We start from the raw sequence: 13,728 nt of genomic DNA on the forward strand, positions 1-13,728 counted from the left end.
GGGGATATTCCTAGGTCAAAGGGAGCTACTTTTTGGCCCCCCTAAAATTTTCAGGGGGGCTCCCCTTGGGGGGGGGGGGGGCAACGGCCCCCAACTTTTAATTTTCAAATAGGAAGACCCCCTTTGTGATAGCTCGTTTGAAAGAGCATAAAAAAAGAAAACTTTTCGCGCAAACCCGAAGTCAATATCTCAAACCGTTTCAAAATGGCGGCCGGTTAAAGTTCAAAATGGCCGAAAATTCACACCTGTTATTTGTCGATGGATTTGCGCGAAAATCGGTTTGTAGGGGTATTTTGACACGAGAAAAACGAATTTGACATTAGATTTTTTTAAAAAAACCGAAATTTCCAAAATGGCCGCCGGTTAAAGTTCAAAATGACCAAAAATTGATTTTTTTTAGAAATCTAAGTTAAAATATGTTTATCTTATGCCAAAATACTCTCAAATTCCAAGTTTTAGGTAAATCCATCAGGAAAAACCCAAGGTGACAATTTTCGGCCATTTTAAACTTTAACCGGCGGCCATTTTGGAAATTATGTTTTTTTTGAAAATCTAACGTCAAATTCGTTTTTCTTGTGTCAAAATACCCCTACATACCGATTTTCGCGCAAATCCATCGACAAATAACCGGTGTGAATTTTCGGCCATTTTGAACTTTAACCGGCCGCCATTTTGAAACGGTTTGAGATAATGACTTCGGATTTGCGCGAAAAGTTTTCTTTTTTTATGCTCTTTCGAACGAGCTATCACAAAGGGGTTCTTCCCATTTGAAAATTAAAAGTTGGGGACCATTTCCCCCTAGGGGGGCCCCCTGAAAATCTTAGGGAGGCCAAAAAGTAGCTCCTTTTGACCTAGGAATATCCCCCAAGTTTCAAATCTTTACCTCAATTAGGTAAAAAGTTAGAGGGGGTGGAAGGGACTTTTGGATCACCCTGTACTCTAAGTTTTCAAACCAAAACCGACAAACTTTGGTCAAAATACTGGGTAATATTCAATGTCATGAAAATCAGCCGATAAACAGATATTTTAAAAATTAAGGCTGCCATCTTTTTTCCACTATCTTGAATTTTGATTCAGACTGAAAGTAACGTCAAATTCGAATTTCCTAGATCGATACACCGGGGTGCACCAAATTTCATGAAAATCTGCCGACAAATAGGTGTTTTACAGTTTTTTTCTTAGAATCTTTAGCTGCGATAGGCCAAACAATAAACGGATCAGGTATGCCCCCCCCCCCCCCCCCCGGTGCCCATCCCTCTAAGGTGCTTCTCCCCTTACTATGTACCATGACTAAATTAATAAGAGCTGGGGAAGGTTTGGGGACCATGAAATTCGGATTCCTTGGGGTTCAATTCCCTAATCAACCCCGCGGTCCCCGACTTCGTACGACCTAAACCAACCGAGAAAGAGGCCTGGTATAGGTGGTCTGGGACATCCTGTATGAAGAATGGAACCAGGAATGGGTTGCATGCACTTGGAAAGAAATTAAAATCCATTCTCCCCTGAATTCCAAAGAAACCCTGGTTCCACAAAACCCGTAGCAACAAAACGACCTGAAAAATCTAATTAGACGCCGAATTGGCCACAGCTTGTTCTCGTCACACCTATATAGATTGAAACTAGCCTCTAACAACCTTAGCAACTGCGGAGTAGAAGGAGATTTAAATCATATGATTTTTCAATGGAGCAACTTAGAAAATAGAAACCAGTTTCTAGAGATCCTAGCTAATTTCAATTTAGTCCCTCCCTTCAATGTCCAATGAATTCTTTATGATTCAACACCTTGAAATGTATAAAGCCATCATAAACTTCTTATTAATTAACAATATTTAGCTTTAAAAGTCATTTCGCACTTCTACAACCAGTTATTGTCATTTTAACAAACTAACTCTCCCCTACATTCAAACCCCCTACTCATTCTTTAAATTACCGTCCTCAATCTATAAATCTCCTACCCTCATTACCTACCTCGTTAGCCCCTTTGTATGCTTTCCATGGCTCAGTCTTTTTGGGTTAGGAAGTCCCCTTAGTGAGCCTTAAGTTGTGAGGATGGTGGTAGCTTACTGCCCCTTTCATTATCCGTTGCCTCTTGTTCTCATATACACAACTCATAATATAAAACCTAATTCGTTTCACTCATAACTAACCCTCTATCACTTCAACATGTCTATGGTTGGCTGTAGGCCCCAAAGGGATAAAAGCCAGTAAAGCAACAGTAGTAAAAAAATAATAAAAATAAAAAAAAATCCTTAGTTTGGGGGACCGATAGTGTTATTTGTTCCGTACGGCTTCAATGGAAGTTACCAAATATTTATTTTCATCGAAAAATCATCACAAAACTGGGTAATAATCATAATTTGATTTACATCAATCAAACTACCCCTCTCACATTACCTATGAGTAGTTCAGTTTATTACTTAAAGTGAAAACTTTACTTAAGTGAAAACTTCTTTCCGTCTAAAAACACTCAGGCTTTTTTTGAGGTCATTGTATCTTAAGGTGATTCGATGGACGCCATATTTTGAGTCAGCACGGCCTGCGATATATCGCATCAATTGGGTCCATTTTTTCAGCTACTCGTCATTTTTCTGCAATTTTGAGATCGCAATTCTGTTGTCAGAAGACTAAAGCACTCACTTACCAATTTTAACAAAGAAATTCATCGTAATAAAGGTGTGGTTTTTTCAGAGAGAAAATATCGCATTCGAGTGCAGTTTCGATATCAGTATCGAATGCGATGTTTTCTCTCTGAAAAAACCACACCTTTATTACGTTGAATTTCTTTGTTAAAATTGGTAAGTGAATGCTTTAGTCTCCTGACAACAGAATTGCGATCTCAAAATTGGAGAAAAATGAGGAGTAGCTGAAAAAATGGAACCAATTGATGCGATATATCGCATGCCGTTCTGACACAAAATATGGCATCCATCTAATCACCTTAACTGACATTTGCTTCAAATTTAAATTTCTATAGCTCATTTTTTTTAGGAAGATTTGCTCTGACCAACCCTGTTTGCTAAACAAACATTGAAATGAACTGCTCTAAAAACTTTTAAAGCGATTTTCTCAAAGTCTAAAAACTTGACATCCGCTGTTCATATATAAATGGCTTCAAATGCAAATTTATTTATTCCTCTAAAACCAAACTAGGTCACAAACGTTACTTCTCGAGAAAATGGGAAGTTTTTTCCGTAAGAAATACTGATTCCCAATTTTTAACCCAAATTTATAAAATTTCACTCTCCTGCAAATTTTTTTCCAAGCACTAAGATACTTTTTCCCATGGACGGCTAACAATGCAAAGAGAAATTAAAAATCAACTTGTTCTCTTACTTGTTCTGCAGGGTTTCCATGAGCCTGCACGGATGACCATTTCCAACTCCCAGATTGTCAGAGGCATTGAATTAAATGTTCTGTCCATTACTGATATTTCTCTCATTTCTTTTTCCTCTCCCTCTTTCATCTTAATTCGTTTCACTTCTCCAACCTGCAAAAATGGAAAAATGTTCCTGATAAATATATAAAACCTCATCAAGAGGTTTCGGATGAAAACTAAAAAAGAAAATAATTGAGAGTACAGTTTTAGTGAGTACTTTGCTCATTAATCACTTCTCTAAGCCAGCATTTTCACAGATTTATTGTGTATCTTGGGTAAAGGTTAAAGAAGCTGTTCAATTTCAGTTTGAAAAGTAACTGCTATAGAGAGGATACTTGTACTGCACTGCAGAGAGAAATTTGGCAACAGCTGCATTTATGTGATGTTTCCACCAAGCTTCTGAACGCAGTGAGTTTTAAATCATAACTTTCTACGGGGGAGTATTAAGAGAATCAAAGCAAAGTAGTGAATTTTTCAGCACTATAAATAAAATTTTATAAGAGAAAGGTTACTGCATTGCCAGATCGGTGTTCAAGGAAAGCTTTCTGTTCTTTCCTGGAGAAATATGAACTTTCCACACCCTTGGATTCCTAAGTTTCCTTGGAGGCTAACAAGGCTTGAGCGACAGATTCCGATGAGTGAAATTGAAAAACCTGGAATCGCTCTGAGCGATATCAGTATATGATATTTCCATTGAATTGCATGCAAAGACTTGACTGAAAATCAGATGCAGTGACAGTACAATGTATTCATCAGAAGACACAATTTTGAATGGTGAAAAATTCAGTTTTAAGCTCTGACTTTTTCAAAATTCGCAAACAGAGAATTTTAGTTTTAAAGAATATTGTGCCCAAAGAGTTCTGCGAACTTGATATTAAAAAATGACAGACTTCAGTCAGAGAAGAACCCGCTCGGAATCAATGCAATATTTTACTGACAGCATCAGCAGTGTCTCTCATAAAATTGTTAAAAATCCCTTCAGACCTTCTTTAAAACTCAGAAATGATTTTACCTCTGGAGAGATCCATAATTTTGCTGACTTACACTTATCTTATGCTCTTCTTAAAACAACCCATTCAACTAACACATGCTTACGAGCCAATTTAAATAATAGAAAAATCTAGACTTATAGACGCCGTGAAAACGGCCTATTTAACCCAGTTTAGATGAAAAGTTTACCTAATATGTAACAATAGGAGGGAACTCACAGATTTGACAACAACTAGAAAATTCAATGATCGGTTCTTGAGCATTTGACTGTTTTCATAAGCATCTCGCAAGGAGTAGAAATCTCCAGGACACTTAGTGGGGATATGAGCAAGAGGAAAGTACCGTGCACAATCTGTCTCATGCCTAGTTATCTTTGATTGTGTCTCATCACATGATAAAGTAAAAGAACTGAAACATTTAGCATGAAATTAAAGGCTACATTCATGGTGTGGACCTCTTGTAAAAACTTACAATAACACAGCAGCAATACTTGGAGCAAAAGAAATGTCTTGAAATTATAAGGGGTCTCTTCGATAATAGAATGATACAGCAATATTTGAGTACCATTCTGATCCTGATCAATGCCTTTATTCCTTTGCTGCTAAGCAATTGGGGACATGAATTATTTTGATGGCAGGACAAGTTTCGGTCGTTTGGCCTGATCGTTTTTTCTTTTTATTCAAAGTGGTTAATCGTCGGCACGGTACCGTCAAATAAAACGTCATTTGTCAGTACAGTGCCGTCAAATAAAACGTCATTCGTCCGTATGGTACCGTCAAAAAAAAGTCATTCGTCGAGGCCGTATCCCGAACCAGAAAATCTTCGAAGTACCACTAAGGCTTTACCAGGTGACTATTTACAACTAACCGAAAAAACTTTCTACCCCTGCAGTGACTTTACGTGATTACTTTCCCGCTAACTGAAAAACGTTTTATCAATAAGGTGACTTTAGTGGATGACTGTTGACCTCTAACTAATTTATTTATTCATTTATCACATAACGGGCTAAAGCCCCAACAAAATAGAACAATACATAAGATAGCTAAAAGCAAAGCTTAAATGAAGACAAACAAGATAACGACAAGTAAGAAGTAAAGAAAAAATAGAAAACAAAGAACCCTATAATACATTTTCATAGTATTTTAGCACTTCCCCTTTTAAAACATTTTTAAACTGAGAAAATACAAGAGAAGAGTTAGCGAGATGAGATGGTAACTTGTTCCAGGACCTTTTAATTCTGACCACTACAGAATTGAAGCGATATGATGTCCTGGAAGGATCATCATACAAAGGCCTGAAAACTCTTAAAGAATATTCTAACTCTCTCAAACTGAAAAAACTTAACAAAACAGGGGACTTAACATAACCATTTAAAATTTTAAACACAAAAATTAAATCATAAAGGAGGTGCTGCCATTCAATTGAAGGAACAATGAGCTCTAATGACAACCTGCAGTAGTCATGATCGAGGGTGCTCATAGGCCTCTTAAGCTTGAAGACAAAAAACATTAGACCTGATGTTGGATGGACTCGAGCATCTGCCACCCTTTCTGGGTAGATGGTGACAAAATGGGGGATGCATAATTGATAATTGGTAATACGAGTGACTTATATAGGTACAATACAGTATCTACGCTAAAGTCCATGGAGATCCGCCGAATAAAACCAAACGTTTTAAAACTTTTCAGGGTGATTGATGAGATATGATTATTAAATGAAAAATCAGAAGAAAAACTAACATCAAGATCTCTAACCGAGGACACAGAATTTAAATTTGAGCCATTAATGGAGTAGTCAAAAGGAACAGGTGAATGATGTTTAGAAAAATAAATGGCATTACATTTGGAGATGTTAAAGGGAAGGTCATTACCGATGGATCATTCTGAGAGAAAATCAAGATCCTGCTGGAGCAAAATAGATTCGTGGACATCATGGACAATAGCGTAGACTTTGAGGTCATCAGCGAAGAGTAATGCTTTAGCGAATTTCAATTTAGAGACTAGATCATTAATAAAAATTAAAAAGAGAATTGGAGCCAAATGGGACCTTTGGGGGGCGCCTGACAGACCTCCGAAAAGTTTCGACATGACCCCTTTGATTTTAACGATCTGATGTCAACCTGTAAGGGACGATTCGAACCAGTTCAGCAGGTGTTTATTGAGGAGGAAATTCTGCAGTTAGTTAATTAGCAGTTTATGGTTAACATTATCAAAAGCCTTGGAAAAGTATGTATAAACTGCGTCCACCTGACAGGAAGCATCAAGAGCTCTAGAAATGAAATCATGATATACAGCTAAATTGGAGACAGTAGATCGACCTGATACAAAGCCATGCTGTTCGTGACATATTTTATCTCCAACAGCATTGATAAGCATGTCAGCAATAATCTTATCAAATAATTTGGGAATAGAACTAATGATGGAAATTGGTCTATAGTTCTTAACATCATGCTTATTTCCGGACTTATGGAGAGGAGCCATGAAGGAAATCTTCCAGGAGGATGGAAATATCCCTGATGACAAGGATTCGTTAAAGAGGGTAATTAGAGGTTTTGGAAGAACGCTGCTACAATTTAATAAAAGCAGTGGGTGGACACCATCTGGGCCCACACAACCATTCGGCTTAAGCGAGCAAATGGCATTGCGCACAATCTCCTCTGAGATCTCCGGAGAGTCGAGTAGTTCCTCAGTTTCATCATGGGAATTAGAAACGGAGGGATGAGAGAGGGAGTCAGGGCGGTAAGTGGAGCTAAAGAAATCGGCAAAAAGATTAGCAGCAGCTAACTCAGAGTCGGACCTATTGCCATTAAAACTAACAACATCAGGGATGGATTCTGAATTATTAAATTTATTAACATAAGACCAGAAAGCTCAGATGTGTTACTCCTGCAGTTTGACTCCACTTCAGTGATATAGGACTTGTACAGCTCCCGAGACTTCAGAATACATTGCGCTCTCAACTTTCTAAACTAGATGTAGTCCTGGGAGTCTCCCGAGGCTTTCCACAACGAATGGTAAAATCTTTATCTTGGATCAATTTGATTAATTCTGCATTATACCATTCAGGATAGTTTGAAAAGGGTTGCTTACACGAACTAGGGACTAATCTAGATATAATATCATCCTTGAGACACCTTTTGTCATCCTTTGTTCATAACTTGAGAAATTTCTACCCTTAAGGTGACTTTGCTGTCCCGCTTAAAGCAATCATTTCGTCCAGTGCATGTTGGCGCTAACGTCAAAATGTTTACTTCATGCCAAATTTAGTAACACTGGAGTAGGACAGTGTGTTATTTTATTTCAATTCTCTTGTACAATCTAGCTTTCTGCACGCACTTCAAAACTTTTCTAGTTATAAAATGCAAGGTCATTACTCGCTGCGTGTCCAAGATTTCCGTGTTTACCTCATTCTTCCAGATAGTACCTGCCAAAATATCACCTTTGATGGTGTTTATTCGTTACCTTAATTCAATAATTCATTACTGATATGACTATTTGTAGGTCACCTTGAATAACTGCCAAGTCACCTTAGCGGTTGAAAGTTTTCCGAATAGCGGTTAAAAAGTCATCGAGTAAAGTTACCTTAGCGGTACTTCGAAGATTTTTTAGTCAGAATGATTAGAAAAGGAGGAAGGATTTTGGCACTATACATTTTTTATTGCGAGTCATTAACTTACATGCTTAGAATGGTTACATGCTGAAGGCCTTTTCCGCCTCTCAGAGCCATCTCTAGAGCAATAGAACAAATAGGAGTAGAGTAGAAAAGAAAAACTGCATGCTGGTATCAAACAGATGAACAAGCAAAAGAAAAAGAAAGTTTAACTAAATGTATAAGTGACAGATGAAACAAATTAGCACACAAATCACAGTGGCCAATGCACAATCAGTAAATACATGTGCCAAAAAAAGAGAAAAAAAGTATTTAGTTCCAAGATTCTTCTTCTTTTTCTAATTATGTTAGCATATGGTACTACTCTGCCGAAAATGTTCGAATATATTCTAGTTAGGGATACGGTGCCGACAAATAATGTTTTATTGACGGTGCGGTGCTGACGAATAATGGCAACGTTTTTTTTAAAGTACATTTTCAACATGATAATATGAAACATTTATCATTTTATGGTTACTACCAATAAATATGTGACTCCTTTTTACTCATTCAGTAATAAAACCTTAAAAGTTGCTCTGGTGGGTAGGTTTCTGTAGATCCTATCATGAAAAACTACAAATTATACCCCGATGAGGCACACTCCTAAGCAATACATGATAGAGGGTGATGCCTACAGTACCTTCAGAGGGAAAGAATCAAGGTCGATAGACCCAGGTCAGTCTATTAGCGGGATGTTCTTTGGAATAATCCGATCTCGCAACGAAATCCCCCGAATCGCTGGTTCACTACTTCCAAAATGTTTCCCCGATTTGTGCTGCTCCGTTATACGATCGTCGTCGTCGTCGCCGTCACCCCCTCCTCCAATCTACATAAGACTTTGATGAAATCGGATCAGGGGAACGGCAGAGTGGAACAGGCAAATCAGAGGAATCTTTTGGCAACGCAGACTGCCTCGCTCCCGTTCTGCAAAGATTACTACACTCGAATTTCCTGGCGGAATGACTTGGGTTTATCGTCCTTGAGAGCGAATATGTCAGCACTACTGTGATAGCGAAGAGCCCTGAGCGTGTGACCTGTCACACTTTCGAAATTGAGTTTCCTTCAGAATTCGTCTCATCTCTGTTAGATGAAATCACTGAAATAGCTATGACAGCAAAATTTACATAATTTTAGTGAAAACGATCCATATGAGAAAGCCGTAAGAGACAGGGTGTCTACTAATCCGCGAAGTCCGGAGAAAGTACGCTTTTTACTAGGTCGGTCCGTAAATATTTAAAAACCGGCGCTCCATTTCGCTCCCCACTGGGCGCGCGCTTCGAGCGCGTTTTGTCATGGTTTTCTGTAGTTGTTCCTTCTTTTTAAGTGTCCCGCGCATCCACCGCGAGAAGCAAGTGTATTTTCCGAAGTGGGAGTGATGCAGTCATAGGATCGTACGTCCGTAAGCCGTTGTGTAATGGATGGTTTTTAAAGACATTTCCTTTCCCTGACCCGCTGTGCGGCGAACAATTTGTCCTAAAACTTCCTCCCCCTAACCCACTGTGCAACGAACAGTTTGTCCAAAACCTTTCTCCCCCTGACCCACTGTGCGGTAGGGCTGTTCAATCGGTTGTCGGTAAGCCACCGAAACAGTTCCGTTAAGAAAAAGTTACGATAAGAGCGCTCTTACCGATAGCGATCAGAGTTTTCGGAGCTGGCGAAAATAAGCTGTTGCCAATTGTACATCTATTTTACGCGCCGCCGCGCAAGGCAATCTGATAAACCGACACACGGGGCAACAATGTATTGAGTGCGAGCTCTCAAAACTCCGATAAGGCCGGCTGTTGTCGATATCATGGCCACTGTCGGTACTGCCGCCAGTTTCAATAAGAGACGATGTCGATAGTGTTCCGGCAAGAATTCGTTTGAACACCCCTACTGTGCGGTCCCGCTCCGGCCGGCTCCCTTCATGCCACACATCCCCCGCCTACAACTTTCAAGGCTCCCCATTTTCAAACGGCTCCGCCGATTTTGGCTTCCTCCAACGCTTTTTCCGCAATAGAAAGCGGTGCCAAAAGAGAGGAGATTTTCATGAGCTACAACACTGCCCTAAATCTGAACTTAGATGCCTCAACTGCAACAAGGGTCCACATTTACCCACCAGTCGCAGCTGCCCCGGTAACACGATAGGCAAAACATCCGATCTAGCGTCGGAAAAGTCTTGACGCTTGGAGCGGGTGCTTTAATATGATTACCACTCAAAACTGCGTGGAAATGCAGTTTCTCTCATTTTAGACCTTAAAAAGCCAATATAAACTACTTATACCTAGTCAAAAGTGTATAAATATTGTGGCCAGTAACTGAGGTTAGAAAAAAAGTTGGATCCAAGCGCAATAATCATCTCTGAGTTGCAGAGAGTTAATTTAAAGTTATTAACCCTTGTCTTCATCTGAAATTTAAAACAATTATTCCTCCTCTCCCCCCTCCCTTCCTTTAATAATCTGTGTTTTTGAAGGTATCGTACGTGATCATTCATGAAGAAGTTACGATGGAAACTTCAAAGAGCTAATGATTTCGAGAGACTTTGCATGCATGAATAATATTATGATGACGACTTGGAGGATATAATTCATATATTTTCCAAACCAATTAAAAAAAGTCAATTTTAAATGAAAAATAAAAAAAGTAAAAATATCACGGCTAAATTTACAGATACAGTACTTTCAAAGTAACTAGATAAAAAATACTGGAAAAAAAGTAACCAACTGACCTAATTTGGACAAGATGAGTAATGAAAAGAAAATGATTTACCTAGTATAATGATAAAATATTTCGATCTTACGCTACGAATTGAATCCTGCATTTGATATTCTTCAGAAAGTACTCAGTTTATTGCACCACGAAGACGTTATGAGATGAAGGAGATAATACCTCAAGATAGGATTTCAGAAGAGTTCCAGCGCGCGTGGTAACTCTCCCCCTATCTTGACTCTGCACACGGCTTTACACACAGTTCTCATCACGAAAAATGAATACAATTAACATCGGGTTTTCATCTAGGTACATATTCTCAATTATATCATAGAAAGGCAAACAGGAGCAGATAAAAATTGGCACGTAGATTCTGAAAGGTACCTAAACTGAACACCTCATAAAAATTTCGGCGCAAATAATGGCGAATATCCAGAGGTCCGGCTTTTCAAAGTTAGAATTTGATGTAGTTTTAATGGCATTTTTACAAAATTGCTGCACATTTAATAATCAAGAGTAAAAAAAAAAAAAAAAAAAAAAAAAAAACTTGAGCTCTTACTTCTAGGAGGTCCAGGCATTGAAAAAAAAATACAAATGCACACAGAGTTAACTGTGAAGGCACAGAACATACGAAATGTAAACACCTCAAGCGCGATGGTCCAAGCGGCTGCGTCCAATACTTGGTTAATCCCATCATTTTAATCACCTTACAAGAGGAAAAAGATACAAAAATTGGTTGATTGGTTGATTTGAAGTCCACATACGTCGAACTTCATGATTTCATAAAGAACTTAATTTTTCGAAAATCATTTTTTGATTTTTCCGACGCTAGATCGGGAGTTTAGCCCACTGGGAGTAGGAAAGAATTCCGAAAAGTGAATGGAATCATGGCGGAAAGCAACATCAGCTGCAAAGAAGCCTTAACAATCAAGGACTCTTAAAGCAATGACTATATATTTGGCAACAACAGCAGCAAATTCTCTAAAAGTTAAAAACTCCTACAGCACCTAATAGAAGGAACAGGTTCAGCCGCCTAGAATCAGAAGACTTTCTAGAACTCACCAGTTCCCGAAAAGCTAACACCATTACCAAACAACTAACCAGAAGTAAGTCTCACGATGGACTCTCCTACCCTGCAAAAAAAAAAAGAGGAGCGGACAACGATTCTCCAAGTGAGAGGGTCGAACACCTGAAAAGTCTAGACCCCATCCCTCCTCCGAAAACCTCCCATGAGGACAAAGAAGACTTCATCCATCCCACGCCCTCTCCCGAACGAAAGTGACAACACAAGATCCAACCTAGAATTTGTAAGCCTCCAAAAAATTCAGTCAACCGTTCTCTGCTATGGACACATCGGATTCTCACCCCGAGCTCAACACCGACTTTCAAACTCCTATCCAATCAATGGAATCCGTACCCGTATTAAATACCAACATAAACAGTAATGATATTATTACCTCATTATCGACAACGGATTATGAGTTTTTCATTTCGTATCAGGTAATTTCTCACTAAATACACTAGCGCAGAATAACTCCTCCGTTCACATTATTTAACCAAATCTAATCTTTATCATTTTCATGTCATTTTCTCTCCTCTTCTGGAATATTCATACTGTTTGAGGAAGGTGTTGCCTTTGACATTAATGACTTTCTGCGCACATACCAGCTAGATTCATTTTTACTGAATGAAACATGGCCAACGCCTCAAGTTAACATTAAAACTAAATCATACTTAACACATAGCACCAACTGAGTGGACCGATGCGGCGGCCTACTCCCTAGCCACAAAAACATTCGAAAATCGGCACCAGTCGCACATTCAAGCTACAAATCCAATGATCCAACCTACCTAGAGAATTTCACCACAAAAATCATAGATAAAGACGATCGAAGTAAGGCAATTTTTTTTGCGAGAAAATTGTGCTCATATGAGCTTTTTCCCTCTGTATTGAGATTTTCAGATTTTTTAACGCTTGTTGGCAAAAAACTCCAACATAAATTTTCTTCATTAATATTTACACAACACCAAAATACAGAGGAGACTTCCTCCTTCTGAACAATTTTCTCTTGGAATTAGATACAGGAAAGGTGATACCACCTTAACTCTCACCACCCCACGTCGGGTTATCCGAACTCGGATAGAAAAGGCAGAGCCCTAATCAACATCTTCAATGACAACGATATGTTTGGATGCAACTCCTCTCTCAGTCCTGCCCCCACTAGAATAACTCACCTAGATCACACACCCAGTTTCACGGATCTAATCGTCATTAAAAATTCACTAGCAGCATTTACCAACATGGCAGTCCTGGAGGAAACGACCACCACCCTATAATGTTCTTCTTTAACTCAAACTTAACCCCTCTCTGCTCATCTAATCCATCAAACAGCCTTCCTTCTCCACTAGTCAATTGGAGGAAGTATGCAAAACTAGTGGAACAACAATTCAAGATAATAGAAAACGTCCAACGAAAGGATTATGACTTCTGGAACGCAGTCATCCAGTTTGCTCTCGAAAACTCCAAATTCACCACCTCCCCCCCCCCCCCCTCAAAAAAAAAACAACTCCAGGGCCCTTGCGCACCAGATATCAAAACACAAACGATGGTGGTCAGTAGAGCGAAAATGCAAAGAACCTCGAGGCGCAATGCCTAAAAAACTTCATATCTTTAAACTCCTACGAAGACCTGATTACTTATCATATCAGCTATAACAAATTCAAATTCACAGTAAGCAGTGCAAAAAAAGACAGCTGGCACAAATACTGCTCTACTATAAACAGGAACACTCCCACCTGTGAAATCTGGGCCAAACTAAAAACTCAACGCCTCTCCAAGAAACCAACCAGAGCAAAGACGACGCCTCGGTGAAAGACTTCTGAGCAAAATTCACTCCCGACTATGTAGAAACTGCCCTCCTTCCGATGGAAGTACTCAACGAAGACCCCATCTTATTCTCCCATGAATACTTCGAACAAATCCTTCTAACAATGCCAAAAGAAACCCCCCAGAAAAGGAGAAAATC

General features: G+C 39.1%; 1 protein-coding gene across 5 annotated transcripts in view; it reads right to left on the bottom strand.

Moving 5' to 3' along the window:
* hdm (meiosis specific with OB domains hold'em) overlaps positions 1 to 13,728 on the bottom strand; it is a 145,352-nt gene that overhangs the window by 35,048 nt on the left and 96,576 nt on the right. For 3 of the 5 annotated variants that reach the window (XM_072297295.1, XM_072297293.1, XM_072297294.1), the window contains exons 4-5: positions 4,585 to 4,774; positions 3,334 to 3,487 (exon numbers count right to left, since the gene is read on the bottom strand). In XM_072297295.1, coding sequence (XP_072153396.1) covers positions 3,334 to 3,487; positions 4,585 to 4,774 — 344 coding nt within the window. The remainder of the gene's footprint in view (positions 1 to 3,333; positions 3,488 to 4,584; positions 4,775 to 13,728) is intronic. The other 2 variants (XM_072297296.1, XM_072297297.1) reach the window with 1 other exon arrangement.

This window comes from Bemisia tabaci, chromosome 2 (genome assembly GCF_918797505.1).
Source record: "Bemisia tabaci chromosome 2, PGI_BMITA_v3".
Taxonomy (NCBI): Eukaryota; Metazoa; Arthropoda; class Insecta; order Hemiptera; family Aleyrodidae; genus Bemisia; species Bemisia tabaci.